The sequence below is a fragment of the Mastigoproctus giganteus genome, chromosome 10, assembly GCF_048544385.1.
Source record: "Mastigoproctus giganteus isolate SK-2022 chromosome 10, ASM4854438v1, whole genome shotgun sequence".
NCBI lineage: Eukaryota > Metazoa > Arthropoda > Arachnida > Uropygi > Thelyphonidae > Mastigoproctus > Mastigoproctus giganteus.
Genome location: NC_143584.1, coordinates 190,270,269 through 190,295,002, shown reverse-complemented (window position 1 = coordinate 190,295,002; position 24,734 = coordinate 190,270,269). Strand labels below are relative to the sequence as shown.

The 24,734-nt window shown below is 36.8% G+C and overlaps 1 protein-coding gene across 1 annotated transcript in view; it reads right to left on the bottom strand.

Moving 5' to 3' along the window:
- Nucleotides 1–24,734, bottom strand: part of LOC150079667 (C-Jun-amino-terminal kinase-interacting protein 4-like) — a 540,406-nt gene that overhangs the window by 362,220 nt on the left and 153,452 nt on the right. The window contains exons 8-10 of the mRNA XM_090383158.1: nt 20,071–20,162; nt 4,561–4,596; nt 4,243–4,275 (exon numbers count right to left, since the gene is read on the bottom strand). Of these exons, the coding sequence (XP_090239284.1) occupies nt 4,243–4,275; nt 4,561–4,596; nt 20,071–20,162 (161 nt within the window). The remainder of the gene's footprint in view (nt 1–4,242; nt 4,276–4,560; nt 4,597–20,070; nt 20,163–24,734) is intronic.

The following is a 24,734-nucleotide window of genomic DNA, read 5'->3' as shown; positions in this document are numbered from 1 at the left end:
TAGCATTGGTGTACATGCAAGTATACATGCACCTGTTCCTATTCTTAGCTACCCTAACACAACCCATGTGTTTACTTGTACTGCAATGACTCCCAGCAGTACCCCTTGAGCCTTGCACAATCTTTCCAGGGCCGAATTGATCGACAAGGCTCTCATCATATACTCCCTCCTATCGTGTCTGGGCAGAATTGCAGACACTTTCAAATTCAACCCCAATTTGTGGCTTTTTTTTAAACAGTGGCCTGTACTTGTTAAGTAATTCTGCCGGTCTCCTACTCTTAATATCATTAGTGCAAACATGTACAACAAGTCATCAACCTTTGCCCCTGGCAGACATACCCTGGTCCTGTTCTACCTATCCTTTTTACATAGCATGTTCCCCGTTTACCTGACAATAGAGTCACCAACAACTACTAGTTCCTGTGGGACCAGCACATTCTGCCTTGGGGGTTGCCGTTGTGTTGCGTGATGATCAAGTGCAAGCTCCAGCGTTGATGTGGGCAGCTGAGATCTTGAGGGCCCCTTAATTTAGATCCTTCGAGGGCATCCACTGTCCTTCAAGCTTTCATATAGGCCCATAACAACGATGAGTTGTCGCCTCATTTCCTCACACTCTTTACATCCCGCACACACAAAGACATCCTTGGCAATATCATGTCCCGTACCTGATTGCTCCACAAACATCACGCAAGCAGTGCATTTTAAAAGGCTGTGGTTCAGAGGGCAACTGCTCTCCTCAGTTCTCCCCTGAGCCACAGCACTCCATTTAACTTGAGCCTTTTGCTTTGCTGCTCTGGTCTGAGTCATGATTTCGATTCAATTTCAATAAAATTTCAATTTCAGTACAAAATTATAACCCTAAATTTGTATCCCAATGCAGTTGTAACACTATATATATCTATATATATTTTTTCAGTATCAAGTATTATCTTCGAGTTTCTTTATATAACTTCCGTATCAGTTATGTATTAATTAACTATGTTATGTTTGTAAAATCTAAGTCGTTATACGTATTTAGTTAAAAAGTACAATTTAATTGACAATGAAGTTCAACAGGATTAATAAATTTTACTGATTAATTGATAATATTATATACTATACTATACTAAGCTAACGCTATCTAGTTTGGGATATAACGTTGTATCGTATAACAATGGTGGCAAATTACGAACGGTAAATCTACGGAGACTTAAGTATTGATTAACTTCCAAAATCTTGCTGTCTCAATTCAGAATAAACCAAGGATCTTGACTTGGTCTATAAGCTACTTATAGAAAATAATTTAATATAACAATTAGTCAATAAAGCAGCTAAATATAGCTAAAAAACTTCCCGTTCGCCAGCTCTGCAATTAGACGGTATATGCATAATAGTACAGTAATTCACGTTCCAACATTATGGTCCGTATACGATTCCATTCAATGCACCCAAAACAGTGTTGAGGCTTGCCATAGAAGATGGGAGTGTATAGTTGAATGAGCACATATTGGCATATATAGGATCATCGAGGAATGTCAGAAGGAACAGCAACAGGTTGATAACCAGGCTGAATGCATACAAAGGGTACTAGGAAAGTTTTGCAATACAGCTTTGTTTATTTAATTTTTTCAAAGTAATTTCGTCTACATTCAATACACCTCTCCATTCTCCGAAACCAATCTTTAAACCAGTTCTGCCAAGTTTCACTAGGGAGTAAAGCACACTCGTTGTCCCAAGCCCGTAGAAGGTCCTCATCACTGGAAAACCGCCTCCCTTTTAGCTTCATTTTCACATGCAGGAACAGTGCAAAGTCGCAGGGAGCAAGGTCTGGACTGTAGGGAGGGTGCTCGAGAAGTTTCAGTCCTGTCGTGGTCAAATATTCGGTGCAGGCTTTGGCGCGGTGAGCTGGAGCATTATCGTCATGGTGGTACCAGGTGTCCATTCTTGAGTTTGGCCGCAGGTTCTTCATAGATCCAATGACTTTAGGCAGGCATTGTTCAGTATACCACTTAGCTGTGACTGTCTTCTGCGTGTCCAAAACAACACGTTCCACAATTCCACTCGATTTGAAAAATACAGCTATCATTTTCTTCTTTACAGATCGGGATTTTCTGACAATTACGGGTGTGTCGTCATCATCAAAGACCCAAACTTTGTTTTGAGCCTTGGTCGGCAGATCGTAATAGTACAGCCAAGTCTCGTCACCTGTCACGATGTTGTTCACATACCGAGATTGTCCCTTATCAAACTTTTTTAACATCTCCCGGCACCAAGTCACACGTCATGTCATCTGCTCTTCAGTCAGTTGATGCGGCACCCAGAGAGAACAAAGTTTCTTCACATGCAAATGATCTTGCAGAATCGAACGAATTGCTGGTGCATTTAGGCCCAAAGTATCCTCTATCTGTTGGTAGGTCACTCGCCTGTTTTCGTCAAGCATTTTCCTCACAGCAGTAACGTTTTCCTCCGTAACTGACATTCGTGGCCTTCCCGGCCTCTCAGAATCCTCCAGAGTGAAATTTCCCCTTTGGAATTCTCTATACCACCTGAATATCGTTGTACGATGTGGACAATCATCATCTAGTGCAAGAGTCATTTCTTCTAAGCACTGGTCTATGGTTAAACCACACACGAAATTATACCGCAAAACTGTCCTTATCTCATTTCGTGACCACGATGCCATCGCAAGCACTTTACACTCTCACTACTAATGAATAACTGAGACCATCGACTTGGCGCGGCGGCTACTATGCACATATGAACATGTCTCAACATGCAGGAACAAGCAGCTTCCTGTGATTCATTGTTGCGTCATATTGCAAAACTTTCCTAGTTCCCTTTGTACTTCATGGTGAACCCTGCCCAAAATGCAAGAAGGCAGCAGTCAAGAGAGAAATGAGAATAATGACGATTGTGAATGATTGTGAAAATAGATCTGTGAACTGCAATGTACGTGTTCCACGTGTTCAAATAAAACTTTAATGTTTTAGTAGCCATTTCGGTTACATGAAAAAGATTTTTTATCGCAAATAGTTTCTGAGATATGGACTCTAACTCTGTTTTTTTTTAAAAATACAATCGGTATGTCGAGATTCTGGCCTGTCGGGAATCTGGCTATCAGGATATTGGGCAGCACTCATTACTTATTACTTGTCTCTATCACTTTCAAATATCACCAAATTCTCCAGGATACTTTCTCTTTCACTTGACCTGAAAGTGTTCGAGTTGTTTCTTCATCTTTCCCACCATGTCATACAAGCAGATTTGACTTTACAATGTAGAAATAAGAACATAAAATCACCTGACAACACTATCTATTTAGTTTTCTTGTCATTTTCTTTCATAGGACTGAGATAATATATTTCTGCTGATTACTGCTGCAAGTTTCACTTAGTGCTGAATTAGAAAGAAGCCAATAGAACTGAAAATGGAGAGGACTACACACAATGTGGACAATTATGTCATATGGTAATAGTAAAAGCATATTATAGTTGCTGATAATTGGAATTTCTTCAGTGAATATATGTATACATTTAGGAGTAGAAAATGGTAATGACATCTGCAAACAAATATGCCAACCAGAGATAGAATGCCTACAATGCCCAGAAAGATACACATTTGTATTTTCAAAAAATATATTCTGAAAATACATTTGTATTTTCAGTTGTGGCACTTTCAGAAGGCAAAGTGAAATGTAATATAAATTAAAATAATTTATTAAATTAAAAAAGTAATAAATAAAAAATAGGGTCTAAAATTCTCTCTTTTCCATAAACTTTAAAGTGGTAAGAAATAATTTTCTCATGTGGTCAAAGCGCCTCCGTAGCCAGGTGGGCAGGAGCAGCAGTGCGTAGCACACGCTCCTTGATTAGACCAGGGTTTCAGCCTGTGCCCACCAAATACAGAGGATGCAGAAAGGTCAGGGAATGACCACCGCATATCCCCCGAGCAATATGGCCTTAGTTGCTAATGCTCCTAAAAACCAAATAACAACAACATGTGGTCAAGTAAAAATTGAGAATATTTAATTTTGTAATGGGAGATTACAACTTGAATTTTATTTTAGCATGTCAACTTATGACATGGAATGACTAAGCAATTAATGTTTCTTTTTTTAAATACTCATCGAAGTATTCAACTAAATTCACTTAGAAACAGTGAAATGAAGCGAAATAGAATTTTTTTAATACTCACAATTGTTAAGGTACATAAATAAATTTTTCTACGTCTAACTACAGAAGAATACAGCAAGAATATTCTCACCCTTATTTTCATGTTCTGTGTCACTTTCACTGTCTATATATTGTGTACATCAGACAGGCAGGAAATGAAACATGCACAGGCAGGTAAAGAAAAAAATGGAAGTATTAAGCAAACTTAAATAAAAATTGCTATTCAGGAGAGTTGCAGATTAGTGCTTCTAAATATATCAGTGTTAATTAGCAAGAATAGCAATTGCACTCCATTTTTTTTTGAGATAAAAATTATGCATTAAAAACATGAAAAAAATTCAGTCAGCTTTAGGTGCTCAAAATTTATCACAAAAAACTACATTATAAAAATGTGTACAAATTTACTGACCAGATGAAGCATAATCTCCAGGGTGAACATATCCTCCTTTGATGCAACAATAAAACAAAATAAAAGATAACAGAATAAACATTTTTTTTTCCCCTTAGAAACTTATGTTACAATTACAGTAATATTTATTTTTGTACGTAACAATTCAGTGACTATTAAGAATAGCATGCAGATTTATTTTTTTTTTTCCATATTTCTCAGTAATTCCACCTACCTACTCCCAGATTCCTGAAAAGTCAATTATCTCTGTTATTACACTTACAATGTGAATCACTTTGAACAATTAATAACTTAGATGTGTGAAATATTTTGTGACTAGAAATAAAAATCTTAATTATAAATTTAATTTTCACAAAAATACTACTGCATTATTTTAGTAACTTGAAATATAAACCTTCAGTATTGTTTATGGAACATCACAAATTTGACATTCTACAAAATTTTGGATAAATTATTATCACAAAATAATACAATTATAAATCAATAAAATACAAATTTTGAATGCTATTGGTTTCACTATTATACTAGTTATGGTAGAAAAATCTTATATAAGTAACTACTGAAAAAATGACCTGCAGTTTTCATTAACACTTTGCTTTTAAGATACTATATATGTGAACAACTAGTAAACTTATATTGGGCACCAACTATATTTGAGTCAAAATTTCATGCATAAACAGCTGCAACCCAACCAAATGATACATAAATGAAAGACAAATTCAGATGGAACAGACTCAATTTGTATTTTTGATGTGCATATGTATAGCAAACTCTTGTTTATGATGTGTTCTAATCAATCCGACTTCTCAAATAACTGGCTTCTACTGCAATCTAGATATAACTTGCATTGGATATAAGATAAAAACTTGCTAATGCTCCTAGGGATATGTATCAGCTAACATATTGTATGCTTTAATAAGAGATTATTTAAGTGAGGGGGTGATTTTCAAGGCAAAGAGATCACTCTCTGAATCAGTATATCTTCCCCTTTTTTTTGATTTACAGGTGAAAAATATTTTCTAGAGCAAGCTTAATGGCATCTAACTCAGTGGTATAACTGCTACATTCAATGGAAGCCCAAAAGAATCAGGGATGTTATTAAACAAAAAGGGGGTCATAGAAAGTATTAAAAAGTTTTTATAATCCGTTGTGTTCCATTAAAGCTTTGTAGAGAAAAGTTTCCTTCCTACAGTGTTACATTAATTTGCCACATTAATTTGCACAATTCTGGAATTCTGCTGCATGGAGATCATAATTAGCAAGACATTGCAAGTAACTTTAATGCCATCATAAAAAACAACCCCAAATTACCCATCCTGTGTGTACAAAATTCACAGAGACAGAGCCAGTGTTGGGCAACAAATGCAGTAGATCTCCACAGAGTTTCTATGAAGCAACAATGACATCTAGGAATGCTTGGAAAGTGTGCACTCAAGCTGAACAAATTTATGCAGCACACATCTACAGAAACTGGTGTGTCAAAATCTAGTGTACTATTATTATTAATACTGGCAAATGATGCATGGAAGTAAGCTTAATACCATCTGGCAAAAAAAAAAAAAAAAAAAAATTCGCCTCATCTGTACATCCCCTCTAATAATTTGTCCAATCCTTCCTTAAATTTATTAAAACTACCCACTTCCACAAAACTAGATGGAAGTTTGTTCCAACAATCAGTTATTCTTTGGTGAAAACATATTTTTGAATGTCTACCTTGCAATCATCCTTTTTCAAATTAAATTTTCATCCCCTTGTGTGTGTTGTTTGAGAACAAGTAAGGATGACATCAGCATTTAGTTTACTCAATCCATTTAAAGCCTTATGCACTTCAATTAGGCCCCCTCACAAGTTCCTAATTTCTGTACACTACAGGTTGCAGAACTGAAGTCTTCCTTGGTAAGAATACCCTTCTGTGTCCCTCACTAATCTGGTTGCTCTTCTCTGCACAGATCTATATCCTCCCTATAATGAAACATTCAGACCTGCATGCAGTACTCAAGATGCAACCTAACGATTATCTTATATAAAAGAATAATATTATTCACTGCATCTTGAAGAAAATATCAATAGCATCCCTATGAACTGCAAATTCTTTAGGCAGTGAATGAGGATGATTGATGCATGGTGTTTTATGAAAGAGTATTGCATTTAGCACAAGAAAATTCTGGTTTCAGAACAACTACGCTTTTCAGTGATGAAGCTAACTGCTATGAGTCAGGTGAGGTTAAACAACAAAACACTTACTGATCCAAAAGTAACCCCAATTGAAGTATTATTATTATTAGCCATATGGTGCAAGGAAGCCTAAGACTTATGCTACACCAAGCAAAAAAAAAAAAAAAATTCTGAATTACCCTGTGTGTGTGTGTTTGTTTGTTTGTTATTTGGATTTTAGGAGCATTAGCAACTAAAGCCATATTGCTCCGGCATATGCGGTGGTCATTCCCTGACCTTTCCGCATCCTCCGTATTTGGTGGTGACGGGCTCGAACCCCAGTCTCATCAAGAAGCGTGTGCTACGCACTGCTGCTCCTTCCCACCTGGCTACAGAGGCGCCGTGTGTGTGTGTGTGTGTGTGTGTGTGTGTGTGTGTGTGTGTGTGTGTGTGTGTGTGTGTGTGTGTGTGTGTGTGTGTGTGAGAGAGAGAGAGAGAGAGAGAGAGAGAGAGAGAGAGAGAGAGAGAGAGAGAGAGAGAGAGAGAGAGAGAGAGAGAGAGAGAGAGAGAGAGAGAGAGAAATAGAGAGAGAGAAGTAGAAGGGAATCACCAAGAAAGAGAAGAATGAAATGATGATATCCAGCTCAGGACCCTGGGTGTGCCAAGCCCATACTCACCAGATGTGAGCCCCTCAAAGGAGTAAGGAAGCAATGTTGTCTCTGGAAGGAGAAATGGACTAGAATATCTGGTCCATTTCTTCTTTCAAAACACAATGGCGGGTGACATGTAACTTGATATACTGCAAAATGAAGCTTTTCTAGCATTCCAATGAGAATGACAAAATGGTCCCAGGGATGGTTCCAGCAGTTAACAACAACTGCACATTCAGCAGATGGATGGAGTAACAGTTCCTTCAACATCAGCATGGTCATCACAATCCTGTAACCTTGAACTGCTGGATTTTCTACCTATAGGACCATCTGGAAGTCTAGGTGCATATTGTAAAAATACACAACGTCAAGCAGCTTCAAAAACAGACTACTGTATTTTCCGGCTTATAAGATGCATGGGCATACAAGATGCACCCTAGTTTTGGCCACATATTTTGGAAAAAATAAAAAATAAATATTTTGGAGAAAATAATAATAATAAAATTAAATACGGTAATATATTTTTCTCAAAATAATGGTATACGCTTGGGTAAATGTTCAACCAATAATGAAATGTTTGTTTCTGAAAAAAGCTGACAGAAGTAACGTAACAGAAATTCTTACTCACCCTAAGACAAATACGGGCGTCACTTTCTCTTTGTAAAAGACGGTTGGAATTGAAAAATCCCGATCCAGTCTAATTAGGCCCCCATACCATAAAAGCGCGAGATCATACAGGAATACCATAAAAGTGCGAGATCATATTATAGAGGAAGCAAACAAATGGGAAAATGAAACAAGTTTTTACTTACGTCCGATTGTGAGATTCATATCACGCAGATTTCAACAAATTTTCCACAAAAAAAAAATTACTGGTATGTATTGCTGCCATAGATTGTAACCACTGATAATTGTTAAAAATATATTTCAACAGATAAATCTTAAGTAAAATTGGTATGAATTTCAAAGGGAAGTTTTCAAAACTCAGTTTACCGGCACTGCGTCATCGAAAATGCATTGCCGGTAGTCTTTAAGCCTAATCTGACATTGACCATATAAGACGCAGGGCGATTTTCCAAGTATTTCTTCGCGAAAAAACTGCGTCTTATAAGCCGGAAAATATGGTAATTATTTGATCCTCAAATAATTCATGCTGCACTTCTGGACTGGAAAAAACATTTGCAGTATTGTGTTTGTGTGACAGGCATACATATTATCATCATGTTCCATTTATTGACAAAAAAAACCATAACATATAGAGAAAGAAAGGTTTTATAAACGCAGAAAGGAAACAGAGAAGAAAACGAAGTGATGAGGGACTCAAGTGTTACAATCCAGAAATTATTCCAGTAATATCTCCATAATACAATAACCAGTGTAATCGTAATCCAGCAATTGTAAATATAATTGGATTTTTCAATATAATTTATTATACTGATAAAAAGTAATATGAGTCTTTATTTAATGAACATACAGTAAGACCCCCCGTATCTGTGGGGGGATACGTTCCAAGACCTACCATGGATGGGTGAAACCACAGATATAAGTGAACACCTGCTGCCCCCATATATGTGATTTTCTTGTACATACATACATATAATAAAGTTTAATTGATAAATTAAACACACAGTAAGACATTACCAACATTAAATATGGTAATAATAAAGTATAGCAGACTCTCGACTTACCAGGATTGGATTAACCGAGACAATTCAAGACTCAAAATTTTAAAAAAAATCAGCCAGAAGTTATAAAATTCAAGTAATAACTAGAGCAGGTGTAAACAGATATTTTGAAAGTTGTGAATAAGGGACAAGAACTGGCGTTATAAGTCGTCATTGGGAGATTAGTGTACCTATTATCTTGCAACCCCAGCTGTCTTCACACCTACCACTCAAAACAAGGGTGCCTCCATAGCCAGGTGGGCAGGAGCAGCAGTGCATAGCACACGCTTCTTGATTAGACCAGGGTTCAGGTCCCTGACCACCAAATACGGAGGATGCCAAAAGGTCAGGGAATGACCACCGCATATCCCTGGAGCAATATAGCCTTAGTTGCTAATGCTCCTAAAAACTAAATAACAACTCAAAACAAAAAAAAAAAAAAAAAAAGAGAGATCAAATGTTTGGTTTGTTTTAGTGCGTCGCGTCGATTGTTGTGTTCCGTCGCACTGCAAAAGGACAAATTTTGTTTTGTTATTTTGTTTTGTCAAGGATGTCGGAATTTTTTTTTTTTAATAGTAACTATTTTTTTTTTTTGTTTAGAAATCATGAAAATGATGGGCAAACGCAAGAGTTGTGCTTTCAAATTAAACAAAACCTTGAAATTATTCAAAAGTTTGAAAACGGTGCATCCGTTAAATCTCTAAAGAACCATTATAATGTTGGTGACCAAACCATATGACAAAGGGAAGCTATTCGATTTAAAATCGACATCATAAAAAATAAAGGGAAGCATCGTATTGGAAACGCAAGTAGGATGTGTTAAGTTTTTTCTGTGGTTAACCACAGGTAACTGAATCAGCGGATACGGGGGCACAACTGTATTTTGTAACTGAATCAGCGGATACGGGGGCACAACTATATTTTGTAACTGTTCTCTGTGGTTCCATAATTATGGGACACCCTATGCATTTACACAACCACAGGTTCTCAAAAACACCATTACCCTCCCAACATCAATTTGCACTTCTCAAAGTCATGAATTCTGAAGGTCCAATTTACCAACTACATTGTACTAATTCCAGGGCGACTCCATAGCAGGTGTGCAGGATCAGCGGTGCATAGCACATGCTTCTTGATTAGACTGGGGTTCGAGCCCATGACCACCAAATACGAAGGATGTGGAAAGGTCAGGGAATGACTACCGCATATCCCCAGAGCAATATGGCCTTAGTTGCTAATGCTCCTAAAAACCAAATAACAACAACAGCTAATTCCAGCAACACCTAAACAAGACAAATTAACAGCATAAATGAATTGGCAAGAAAGATAAGTGGAAGTCTGAGAATACATCCTAGCAAAGGGCAAGTTCACCAATAGACATTTACATAGGGAAGCACTTCTAATAAATGCATATTGTAACAAACAAAAAACAAAAAAAGTCCATATATTTAAAAATAAAGTTCTAACCCAAATTAAAATACAGATTGAGATTCCTGACCCCTCCAACAACCTCAGCCCACCAGCCATAGGTCACAGAGAATAGGCAACTATCATTCATTAATACACAATACATTAAAAACTTTACTAATCCTCAGACTAACTTGGAATGAAGAGAGCTATTGATGATTTCACAGATTATCTTATACTATCAACCTCTCTGACCAGATCTCTCACTGTTGTCACATACTTGCCTAATAACAAAATAAATTTCTGTTTATGCTTATGACTGCTAAGGCCAGAAGAGTTTACATATTCAATGTGACCACAAATACACAGAACTGAGTGTAACCAGGATTTCCTGGCATTTTAGTTCATAATGGGCCACACAATTTTCATGGTAGCAAATGAGCTCAAACCTGTAACCTCCTTACTTGTGGCCACATATGCTAACCACTAGACCAAGGCCAGCTCTAGTCTGTTAGTTCAGGTGTATGTCGGCACTGCAACAATTGGTGATTACTTATTCAAAATATTCTTTTTGTTATTTAATGATTGGATAATGGAGTAATTTTCAAACATCAGGTCATTTTGTGTGCTTCTTACTATTGATTAACAAAATTAATCAAAATTAATTATCCAGACTTATTAATAAGAAAACTTTTAAGATGTAATACTAAAAATATTTCAAAGGCATATTTGAACTTTAGAGGAATATTTTATGATAATACTTCTGCAATTATTGTTATAGTCACACCAAAGAAATGGGTATCTGAAAAACAACTGTGCTATATTCTCTGATTTGTTCCTGTACCTAAAGATTTGTTCCTGTTCCTGTGCATGTCAAACTGGTGGAAAGTGGGCTGCACAGTCCTATGACATTTGTTGCATGCCCCCTTTCCCTCAAGTGTTGTTAATTTCCACAGGTTAACAGTGTTAAACCTATATGAAAATTGGATAAATAGTGATACTTAAAGGACCGAAATAAAATTTAAATAAAATTCATAACTTGTATTGTTATTGGGTTTCAGACATATCAGCAACTTAGACCACACTGCACCTGATAACTTATACCAACCTTCATAAATTTTGATAGCCACGAGAATGTGTATTTCATGTATTTTTCAAAAATACATGAAAATATTTAAACTATTTCTTTCAGTATATGCTATCAGTATGCTATGTATACACCAGTGTGGCCTGCAATCCCCTGAGAATCGTTTGTGCAGCCCATGAGCACTTCTGAGTCTGATACCCCTGCTGTAGTGTAAACATTTGAAAATTCATTAAAACCTGCAGCACCCAATGGTGCAAAACGAAAACAGGCTAAGCAGATTATTAACTGGATCCCAACTGCAAATCTAGCTGCTACTGCCTCTATATCAGTTGTGAGTAGAACAGATAAAAATGGATCATGGTTACTCACAAGAATAGTAATGCCTCCATAAGCAGGCCCATTCTATCATAATGAATAATAGTACCTTTATGTAAGGAAGGGTCCTGGTTTGCTCTTAGCTGCATCTCTCCTGAAAGCAAAATAAAACCGGCTCGCACTTATGCAGGAGAACTTTGATGTCATCAGTATTTCAAAAGAATGCACAACAATTCCACTGTAATACCACTACCTGGGATTTATAGATCTATCACCTGACTTTCTGAAGGGCTGAAGATTTTGTTTTCTCAGTCTTGGCTTTGCTCCTTTTTTGGGGAAGTGCTATGAACTGTGTCCATTTCTTCCTCCACAAAGTGTTCTAAAACTAAGTCATCATGTACCTCTTTCACCTCTACATCCACTTTTTCTATGTGTTACTGTTAGTACTTTTTTTTTCTGTAGTCTTCCCTTATCATTTGATTTTGAGAGGTGGAGCACTACAAAGTACAACTATAGATGGGGCAAGCTGTTGAGAGCTTGATAAATAGCATGTAGTGGAAGGGAATTACTCTTTAAACAGGATAATCATCTCAGTTTGTGTTATTATGGACTCACTTCCTGCAACCTTCTCAGTGTAAATTTATTCATAAATACCAGGCCATATGAATTATTGGTGGAACATCACTTTTTTTTTAACAATTTGAAACATGTAGTATCTGTGTGGTCCACTTGTGGCTACTACATTCTACTGCAGTACAACTCTCACATGACTTAAGTTGCTGCATAAGAACACCTTTCCTGCATAGGAAAGGTTGAGCAGATGGGCTGAGAGGTGGCAAATGAAGTTTAATATTGACAAATGTAAAGTAATGTAAAGTAATGTGACAAATGTAATGGATTTCTTTACTTATATAAACTCTAAAAGGAAGGGGATGAATATGATTGGTCCACTTCACATCGATGGTTCGACTGTTGATGATCCTGCTCAGATAGCAAACAAACTGAATGAGTATTTTGCATCTACATTCACAAGTGAGGAATTATTACAATTTGAAAATGGAAGAAGGTTATCAAATTGTAGCAGTGTGCTTAATGAGTTTGTAATAACTGAGAGCAAAGTGGAGGAGAAATTGTTGAAGTTAAACATAAGAAAGGCACCTGGGGTGGATGGGATCTATCCAGTTATTTTAAAGGAGGCGGCAAAGCAACTAAGCAAACCCTTAGCCATAATTATGAGAGCATCCTTGGACTCAGGGGAGGTTCCCACGGACTGGAGATGTGCAAATGTGTCCCCAATTCACAAAGGTGGATCGAAGGGTGACACGAGTAATTACAGACCAGTTAGTTTAACTTCTGTTCCGGGTAAAATAATGGAGTCGCTGGTTAAAGATGCATTGCAGGATCATCTAGACAAGACTGCAGCAATAATTCAAACACAGCATGGGTTTGTTAAGGGAAAGTCTTGTCTGACAAATTTGATTGGTTATTATGATGTGGTCACAAAGGAACTGGATGCAAAAAATAATTTTGATATCATATACTTGGATTTCAGGAAAGCTTTTGACACTGTTGCGCATGGAAGACTACTGTACAAATTGGAGCAGAATGGTATTAAGGGTAAGTTGCTACAATGGATAAAAGGATGGTTAAGTGGGAGAAGACAGAGGGTGGTAATCAATGGGTGCTGCTCTTCGTGGACTAATGTTATTAGTGGAGTCCCACAGGGTTCGGTGTTGGGTCCACTGTTGTTTTGTGTATTTATCAATGATATTGATGAAGGTATACCAGGCTTAATGTCGAAGTTTGCAGATGACACAAAGGTTGGCAGGGTTGTTAATGACAGTAATGGCAGTGTGCTACTGCAACAGGATCTAGATAATTTGGGCAGATGGGCTAAGAAGTGGCAACTGAAATTCAACCTTGACAAATGCAAAGTACTGCATATGGGTAGAAGTAACCCCAGAGAAACGTACCAACTGTGTGGTACTACACTTAATGTGGTAGAAAATGAAAAAGACCTGGGAGTAATTGTGCAGTCAGATATGAAGTTTTCTGAGCAGTGCAGACAGGCTGCTAGGGCGGGTCATGGGGTTTTGTCAATGATATATAGGAATTTTGCTAGCAGGGAAAAGGAGGTGATTGTCCCTCTGTATAAGGCAATGGTCAGGCCACGCCTTGAGTACTGCGTACAGGTCTGGAGGCCTCATTTTAGGAAGGATGTAGATTTGCTTGAGCGTGTACAGAGAAGAGCAACACGATTGGTGAGGGGAATGAAGGGATTCTCTTACCAAGAGAGGCTTAAGTTCTGCAAATTGCAGTGGCTGGAGACTAGGCACCTGCGCGGTGATCTGATTGAGGTCTATAAGGCCTTGAATGGGTTGAGCACGCTGAATTCTGATGGGATCCTTCCACTTGTTCAGATTACCAACCTACGGGGACATAAGTTCAAATTAAGAAAGGACAGATGTAGAACAGATGTGTGGAAATTTGCCTTTAGCCAGCGGGTGGTTAATTGCTGGAACAAACTTCCATCTGTCGTTGTAGAAGTTGATAGGTTAAATAAATTTAAGGAGGAACTGGACAGGCATTTGGAGGGAATGGTGTGATTTTTTTTTTTTTGGCTGATGCTGCATAAGCTCCTACACTTGCTTTCTTGCATCATGTGCCACTACTACTACTACTACTACTACTACTAACCCCAGAGAAACGTATCAACTCTGTGGTACTACACTGACAGTGGTAGAGAATGAAAAGGACCTGGGGGTAATTGTGCAGGCAGATATGAAGTTCTCTGAGCAGTGCAGACGGGCTGCAAGAGTAGCTCATGGTGTCTTGTCAATGATATACAGGAATTTTTTTTTTTGGGATAAGGAGGCGATTATTCCCTTGTATAAGGCAATGGTCAGGCCACACCTTGAGTGCTGTATACAGGTCTGGAGGCCTCATTTCAAGAAGGATGTAGAGCTGCTGGAACGGGTACAGAGAAGGGCAACAAGGTTAGTGAATGGAACAAAGGGTTGCTCTTATGAAGAACAGCTTAAGTTTTGCAAATTACAGTGTCTGGAGACTAGGCACCGGCAAGGTGATCTGATAGAGGTGTATAAAGCCTTGAATGGTTTGAGGATGCTCAATGCCGATGGGATTCTTCCTCTTGTTCAGAATAATCACCTGAGAGGGCATAAATTCAAATTGAGGAAAGACAGATGTAGGATAGATGTGCAGAAATTTGCCTTAAGCCAGCGGGTAGTTGGTTGGTGGAACAGACTTCCATCCCTTGTCGTGGAGGTTGATAGCCTAAATAAGTTTAAGGCTCAGCTGGACAGGTATTTCAAACGAACGGAAGGGTGAAATGGGAGTGGGGATTTTTTTTTTTTTTTTGGCTGATGCTGCATAAGCTTGCTTTCTTGCATTATATGCCTCTACTAATGCGAATGCTAACACAGCCTAAGGAGCATGATCTATATGACTATAATTATTAGTAAATAATTATAGTATGTCATAATTCTTATTTTTAGATTATTACTTTTAAAAATGAACAACTGAACTGGAAAAAAAAAAAAAAAATTTACACCACATTAGAGCTGAACCATATAACACCTTGTATCCTTTCTACCACCTTGTCACTTTGTATCAATTCAACTTATGAATTCATCCACCAAGGTTTGCTTTGATAAAATCAATGTCTCTGTGGATGTTATTACAGTCCATTCCGGTTATTTGGGACACATCGGGACTAGTGCATTTTGGCCCGATTAAGCGGTTGCCCCAATTATCCGAAGTTTCACGTAAACAGTTAAAAATACAATGTAACCCCCCCACTTTTTTCACAATTACTGTACACTGTATAATCAAATCATGTTACGATGAACTCAACATAGCAAAGTACCGTTCACTATATGATGTGCAGTAAGCGCCGGTCATTGTGATTACATTTGTGAATGGAATTTTAATTCTATTAAACAGTGATTCTAATTAGTGAAAATATGAGGCATATTATCCACAGGCTATAAAAAGCAAAGATATATTAAGCAGAAATTTACCTTTTAATACATTACCAATTAAAAAATTAAATGATACGTGAAAATCGGAAGAATATACGTGATAATCGGAATAATTAATATATACTGTAATATGTATATACGAACTAGTTGACATTTCTGTTCACTGATATTTGTGGGTGGGGATTAAATTTAAAACAGTAAAAAGACATGCAATCAGTAACAAAGAACACGGCACACACAAATTGCAAGTAACACAATACGCGCAAGTGAGAACCGAGTAATGAGTTACAAAACTTTAAAAATACGAATGAAGAGAAGATCTGAAAATTAATTTTTTTATATGATTGAAGATTTCATGGAAGTGTAAACACATTTCACTATAATAACCCACACAATTCCAGCTGTCGGTATTATTGCAAATTCAGTAAGATCGAGTTTACTGTCCATTTCACTAACAGAAAAGCCCAATAAACAGGTGACTGCTAATTGTTTTTATTGTTTTATGGTTGTGACCTCAAGAATTTCGACCAAACCACGTGGTACTGTCGAAGACAATTGTAGGGTAATCTCCAGTGCTGTGGTCTCCTGCCCCGATTAAATGGCATGCTGTCCCAATTAAGCAAAGTAAACCCTGGCTATTTTCTCGATTGGTTTCTGTTTTTTAAGATTTGCCCAAAATAAATGGCTGCCCCGATTAACTGATGGCCCAAATAACCGGAATCCTCTGTAATACCTACAATATTCAGCCTTTGCTATGTCATTATTGTTCTTAAATAATTTTTCAGTCTTCTATGACCAATAAAATCTCTTTATCAATGAAGTTATTGGTATATATGGCGTGTACTAATCTGGTGAGTAATGACATTTCAATCAGAATTTCAGAAATATGATTCTCGCGTTTCATTAAGTTGACCAGATCTTAAAAATTATGCAGTGCCAATTTTTTTTTTTTTTTTTGTTTTAAACTCTAGTAATATAACTCTGCAACTTCAATCTTTTCTTATCTAAATCTCTTTTATTGGCATTGCAAATGGCAGAGGAATCATTTAATTTTTAACTTTTCACTTTGTTTGGGAATTTCTAGTTTCATTTTTGAATCCTGGGTTAAGACAAAACAGCAGCATTCATCAGTTCAAAACATATTTTTTGAAAGTAGTTTCTGGGAATTTCAAACTGAAATGCAAGAGAGGTTGGTCATCATTTTGTAATTACTGCTAAAAAAAAGTCAAATCATGTCATACTGCTTGGCACTAGTCATTAACAATTCTACCAATCTTTATATCATCTGCAAATTTTGACGTCATACACAACTTCTATCCCTTTGTCAATGTCATTTATGGAAATGAGAAACAACAGTGGTCCAAGAACTGATCCTTGGGGGACCCATTACACTAATCTGAAGAATATCCATTAATTGCAACCCTCTGCCTTCTGCCCTGTAGTCACCCAGCAATCCATCTTAGAATCCTTCCAGTAATCCCAACCTGTTCTAGCTTATACAGTAACCTCTTGGGAGGGACAGAGTCAAATTTATTGTTAATTATTACTGTTTTTAAAGATATTATGGTTCCATGGTAAAAAAAAACCTGCAAATGGGTACTGTAGCCAAAGGTCAAATCTGTAGGGGGGGAACCCTCTACTCTAGAGCAATGGTTTTATAACCAGAGTTTTACAGAACACTGGTGTTACACAATCATTGCCCAAGGGAAATGCATCACCAAAAATTAGTACTTGTCAACATTTTGATATGATGCACTTTAAAATAAAAAAGAAGATATACTCATCATATCTATACTATAAACAAATTCTTATGACGTAACTGATTTGAATTTTTTTTGTTTCTAAAAAAACGTTTTAGGTATTGAAGGCAAATGAACAAAATGAAGTTTATATTCCAAACGTTGCATATATGTACATATATGGTGTTCAATGAATTTCTTACCCATTTCAAAATGTTCCATTACTCTAGAAAGGTTGATAAAAACTATTCTACAGTAATCTCATGCAAAATATTTTGGCTACTAGCCTCCACCTGATTGCTAGATTTATCAGCAGACTCCAAAATAAAATAGTTTCATTCTGGGTTCCACTTAATTTTTTGCATTAATTTTGTGATTAATTAGCATTCTTTTTCCACAACAGTCTCAGAGACATTACAACATTTGTCTTTGTAATAAAATATCATTTTGTTTTAACATTCCCAATAATAAAATATTTCAAACAAAAATATTTCTAATCCACCTTCAAAAATTTGCATTTCCATCTTAAAAGTACAAATTTAAAAATATATCTGCTTGTCTGTCCATACGAAGTCTGCTCGATAAATAATTATTTATATCTTAGTTTCCAGAAATGCTAGAGAAAAAAGGTCTCTCGTAACATACCTCGCAGAATTAGTGATAGCTAAGCTTGTATCTTTTTTGATAAGTAACTCATTCATGGTGTGTATAATGAGCAGAGAGTCCACCTTCTTGTAGACCCATTCCCAGACTTGTACATGCAGTATGCAGACTGCATTCTACATGCCACTGCTTTAGAGTGCACAGGATGTTCACCTCGGCAGTTCACATATGTAGGTTTCCAGCTGAATGCACCTTAATTTCTCGGTCCTTTGTACCACATGAGGTGCAAAGGTCCATGACATGGCAGGACATATGTGAGTGTTCATATTTTTTGTGCTTAAAATGCCTTATGAGATTTGGCACACACAGCTTTACTGAGCAGTGCAAGTACCAAACTAACTGAATTATATATTATTTATACTGGTATTAATGATTCCTAAGTGTGCACTCATGGTGAATGATAAGCATATCATATCTACATAGTATGTGTTCGTGTATGATTTTCACATTGTGCAGGCTAAAAACCCTGGAATAACTTAAAGTGAGGGAACATCAACCACCTGAGATCAGCTAACTACAGCCTCGAAAACTGTAATTGAATTAAGAGATGTTGGTGAATCGAAAGTAAGGATGAAGTTTATAGTTGGGATTAGATTCATATCCCTAAACATGAATACAAGTTTTATAGTTGTTACTCCAAAACCAAGAAGGGTCCCATTCTGATGGCTTGGAGAAGCTGTCCTAAGTGCCTATCACTTTTGGTTTCTATTAAGAAGTCTCCAGGTCACAGCTATTTAACCAATTTAGGAAACCTCTCAATCCTTCCAAACCCTTCTGGTAAATGAAAGAGGTATATTTTCCCTATGGGCTTTTTACTTGTGGAATAGAATGATCAAGAAGCATGCTGTAGTTTCTGATCTGTGTTCTGTTCTGGTCCTTTTTCTGCTGTGGAATAGTATGTGAGCTGATGAAAGGGATGGCATCAGCCCACACACTATCCCACAAGGGGCAAAAAAATGGGATAATCTATATTTAGATCATCTCATTTAGACATTTTTTTGTCTTTCAGTATTCAGGCTAGCCAACTACTACAAACAGTAAAATCCCATTCTCACTATTTAAGCACTACACTTGTAACCTGACCAGGCTGAATCCTATCCCTTGGATCATAAGGGTAAGAGTTGGTCCTGGAGAAGCCATCCAATGAGCTCTGACTTGAAGCAGAGACCAAAGTTAATTATTTATACTGCAAAAACTAAAGGGCATTACTAGTTGTCATGCAGGTCAACTGAATCAAGAAAGAAAAACACATCACTACATGCAATTAATGATTATTAAATTTATAAGTTGGAAATAAAGATTTACATACTGACTGCAGTCCCTTGTTTACTGCTGCATGCATGCATCTCTATTATTTTGCCTTGACACAGATTAACTTGGATTTATTTTTGTTGATAGACTGGATGCCTGTTCAGTACCGGGCATAAGGAGCAATACTGGAAGAAGCTGTTGAATGGGTTAATTCAATCAAGCCTCAGGTTCTGCCCCTCTTTCAGCAAGTCTGGCTGGACTTTGTAGACCATGGATTTCATGATGGCTAGAAAAGTGTTCTATCTTCCTATTGGGTTGGTGTTAATTTAAATAAAAATTCTATCCCAGTGTTTATGTTTTTGGGCCTCTATGTTTTATGCCTATTTAATACACTATTGTTAATTACATACAGTGAAGTACATTTTTCTCTCAATTCTTTAATAATTATTTTTACAAATAAAAGCTTATATTATAATAGAAAAAAGTGACATTTTTTATTGATTCAGCAATTCAATTTAATTCACTAAGAAAAACTGTTAAAATAAAATAATGACAGTTTAATAATAAAGATACGAATACCTGTAATATCGGCACCTTCATCCATTTCTCCAAGTGCATCAGAGTCGTGAAAACAAAGTTCCTGATACAAAGTATTCCGCTGTCGATGTTCCCTACAAAATAAAGAAAACCACAGATATACCAAATTAACATTCTTCCCAGTTTAAGAAAATTTACAAATACTTTTATTCTTTTTGTTTCATAAAAGATAATTAATCCCATACTCTGTAAAGTAATATAATTATACTTTTAACATGCTCTCTATTTATACTTTTAGGAAATTTTTGAAAATTTTTAAGCATTTTTATACTGATCTTAATATAATGGAAGTATAATGAAACCAACGTTTTACTTTTTGCCAAGAGAGAGTGCTGTAAAGAAAAATGAGCCTCAGTAGCTGAAGATTAAAAATCATGAATGACACTTACTCCAAAAACAAATAAAAACTTTTCCCTTAAGCATTATTACCATAATTGTCATACCAATATGTTATACCAATATGACTATTATACCATACCATTAATATTTTATTCAGTCTTATCTCATATTGTTTTCAAGATTCTGTGCAAATAAAATATTCATTGTGCAGCTTCTGGGAAGGAAATTGCAATCTGCATCCCATGGTGAAAACTCCTGCTGTTAATATTAGCATTAGCAGCGGCATATGATGTAAGAAAGCAAGCTTATTATAAAATCAGCCAAAAAAAAAAAATTCACTCCAAAAGTTTGTCCAGTTCCTTGAATTTATTTAAGCTATCAATCAACTTCCACAATGACAGATTAGTTTGTTCCAGCAGTCAACGAGTCACTGGCTTAAGGCAAATTTCCCCACATCTATTCTGCAACTGACGTTCCTCTCAATTTGAATTTTCCATGAATTTCCATGTGAAACCCCTGGCACCATGCAGTGATGGGTACATTGTATCGTACCTTTACGTACCATAAAGATTAATTATTTTATTTATTTATTTATTCCCACTCAAATGCATAATGTGAGCAAGAGGAAGAATCCCATCAGCATTGAACTTCCTCAAGTCATTCAAAGCCTTATACACCTCAATCAGATCAGCTCACAGGTGCCTAGTCTCCAGATGCTCCAACTTGCAGAACTTAAGCCTTTCTTCATAAGAGCACCCCTTTGTTCTTCTCACCAATCTTGTTGCCCTTCTCTGTACTCATTCTAGCAGCTCTACATCCTTCCTAAAATGAGGCCTCCAGACCTGTATGCAGTACTCAAGGTGTGGCCTGACCATTGCCTTATACAAAGGGATAATCACCTCCTTATTCCTGCTAGCAAAGTTCTTGTATATCATTAACAAGACCCCATGAGTTGCTCTGGCCGCCTGTCTGCACTGCTCAGAAAACTTCATATCTAACGATACAATTACCCACAGGTATTTTTCATTCTCCAGTACCCTGAGTGTAATACTGCACAGCTAATACATTACTCTGGGGTTACTGCTACCCATATGCAGTACTTTGCATTTGTCAATGTTAAACATCAGTTGCCACCTCTTGGCCCATCTGCTCAACTTTTCTAGATCCTGTTGCAGCTGCATACCATCATTACTGTCATTAACAACCCTGCCAGCCTTTGAATCATCTGCAAACTTGGACATTAAGCCTGTTATACCTTCATCAATATCACTGATAAATATAGAAAACAACAATGGCCCCAACATTTAATTCTGGGGGACTCCACTAATAACATTAGTCCACGATGAGCAGTGTTGTTGTTGTTGTTGTTGTTGTTGTTATTTGGTTTTTAGGAGCATTAGCAACTAAGGCCATATTGCTCCGGGGATATGCGGTGGTCATTCCCTGACCTTTCTGCATCCTCCATATTTGGTGGTCACGGGCTCGAACCCTGGTTTAATCAAGAAGCGTGTGCTATGCACTGCTGCTCCTGCACACCTGGCTACGGAGGCGCCAACGAGCAGTGTGTATTAGTATGTATATTAGTTTGAGTGAGGTTATGCATAAGGATTTTATGAGGGCATCACTGAACTCAGAAGAATCCCTTTGTGTTAGAGAAGTGCCAATGTATTTCCACTTTGCTCTTAGAACTGCTTTCATATAGTGACAATGTATTACCAATATATAAAAACAGTTCTAAGAGCAAAGTGAGTAACTACTGATAGACCAGTCTGACTTTGGTGGCAAGAAAAATTCTGAAGGCAATGATCAAGAGTCCAAAGCAGGGTAATTAAGGTAGAAATGGAATTCTAAAGGCAACACAGCATGCTTTTGTAAAGAAAAATTCATGTTTAACCAAGCTGGTTAGCTCTTTTGACAGAGTTGGATGTAGGAAATAATTTCTACTTTGTTTACTTCAGTTTTAGCAAAAAAATTTAGCTTGACTCAATCCCACATAAGACATTGTATAAGCTGGAATATGCTGTAATCATATGTTGAAGATTCTAAAATGGATAACAGTGTGGTTGCAGGACAGGAGGCAGGAGACAGGGCATTTATGATTACATCTCAGTTTGGGTTAAATCAGTTCTGGGACCGCTGTTTTTTTTTTCTGATTGTCTTGTCAATGTCATTTAATGACATTGACAAAGAGACACAGAGCATTGTATCACAATTTGAAGGTGGCGTCAGGATCAGGAGAGTAGTTAATGATCAGTAACAAGCAATGCTACTTCACAATGACTTAAGGCAGGCTTCAGGTTATAGATGTGGCAGCTATATTTTAATGCAGAAAAATGCAGTCTTACACTTGGGAAACAGCAACACCAAATTAACTTATACATTTGATGGTGCTGAATTTAAAAAAAAAGTAGACAAAGAAAAGGATTTGTGGGTTACATGAAATCATCATGCTTATCTTCAATGACAATCAGATTTCTAGACATGATCACATATCTTTATTAGGGATTACTCTGAGTTATAATCCCTTTTTTTGCATAAGCACATCACAAATATTGCTTCGCCTGCATTTAAAAAACTCTATCGCACTCAGCATTACTTTCCTTCTAAACAGCTATTCAGTCCGTACAACTCTCAAATCTGCTCTAGCATAGAATATTGTTCCCACATCTGGCCAGTGCCTCCATAACTTCTCTCATCCCTGAAGACACCATTCAAGGGAGGGCAGTTAAGTTAATCAATGACCCATCTCTTACAAAGTCGCTCTACTCTCTGTCTCACAGACATTCTGTTTTTGCTGCATGGAGTTCCCCCCTCTACAAACCAGTACAAACACAAGTCGCAATCAGTCAACATCTATTTACTGTCCGACTTTGAATTCAAAGAACTGACCTCATTTGACCTCATTTATCCCTTCACTTCCATATTTGTGAAACAACTTCCCTTCGTATTACCTGAAAATTACAATCTACTGAAATTCAAGTCTAATGACAAAAGTATCTTCTTTCATCTTCTCAACATTCAACCCATGCAACTAAGTACTATAGGTGATAACACCTTTCATGTTTGGAGTTTCATAAAAAAAAATAGTATGGAAAACGCACCTAAAAAAAGACATTGAGATTGTTGTTGTTGTTGTTGTTGTTATTTGGTTTTTAGGAGCATTAGCAACTAAGGCCATATTGCTCCGTGGATATGCGGCGATCATTTCTTGACCTTCCACATCCTCCGTATTTGGTTGGTCACGGGCTCGAACCCCGGTCTAATCAAGAAGCGTGTGCTACGCACTGCTGCTCCTGCCCACCTGGCTACGGAGGCGCCCACATTGAGATTGACACACCTAAAAAAAAGACACTGACGGCAGATTTTTTTTTTTTTTTTTTCATGAAAGGTGAAGAGATGGGCAACAAACCTGGTGAGATTGGCAAAAGGATGTCCATATGAGGAAATATTTCAAATGCATGGGCTACAAGAGGTGGCAACTAGGTACCATAGAGGAGACTTGACTGGGGTCTATAATGCTCTAAGAGGAGCAAGTAAAATGAATTGGTTCTATCAGTTTGGAGATGGACAGAGAATAGAGGTTGACTAGTTATGGTACATGTTCATACTGGTTTGGAAGAGACAGTGGGGGATTACAGATGCCAATTCAGAACAGTGCCCATGCAGTATCTATAGAAAAGGCATCCAGCAGAAACTGAACAGTTATGTGACATAGGGCGGAGAGAGTTTGTAAAATATAGGTAATTAATTAACCCATCTACCCTCTTTGAAATACATTCTAGGAAATTAAGAAACACATCTAGCCAGTGCCTCCATAACCACTCTTACCCTTGAAGACTCCATTCAAGGGAGAGCAGATCCAGGAATAATATTCCATGGTACAATCAATTTGAGATTTTCATAGAGTGAGTAGTTGTTTAGAAGAGTAATACTGTGAGTGAAAAAGAAAACCCAGTTTTTTTTATGCAGAGAAAGCAATATTTGTGATGTGCTTTTGCCAAAGTAAGATTAGAAGTAATAATACATGAAAGAGATATGTGATTGTCTAGAGATCTGAGTATTATCAACAATGAGTACAGGAACAGTAGACTCTTTTTATGTGATAAAACAGGATTGAGTTTATTATTATTATTATTATTATTATTATTATTTCATTTTATTATTAGAGTTTATTATTATTATTATTATTATTTCATTTTATTATTAGAGTTTATTATTATTATTATTATTATTTCATTTTATTATTAGAGTTTATTATTATTATTATTATTATTATAATTATTTTATTTTATTATTATTATCATTGT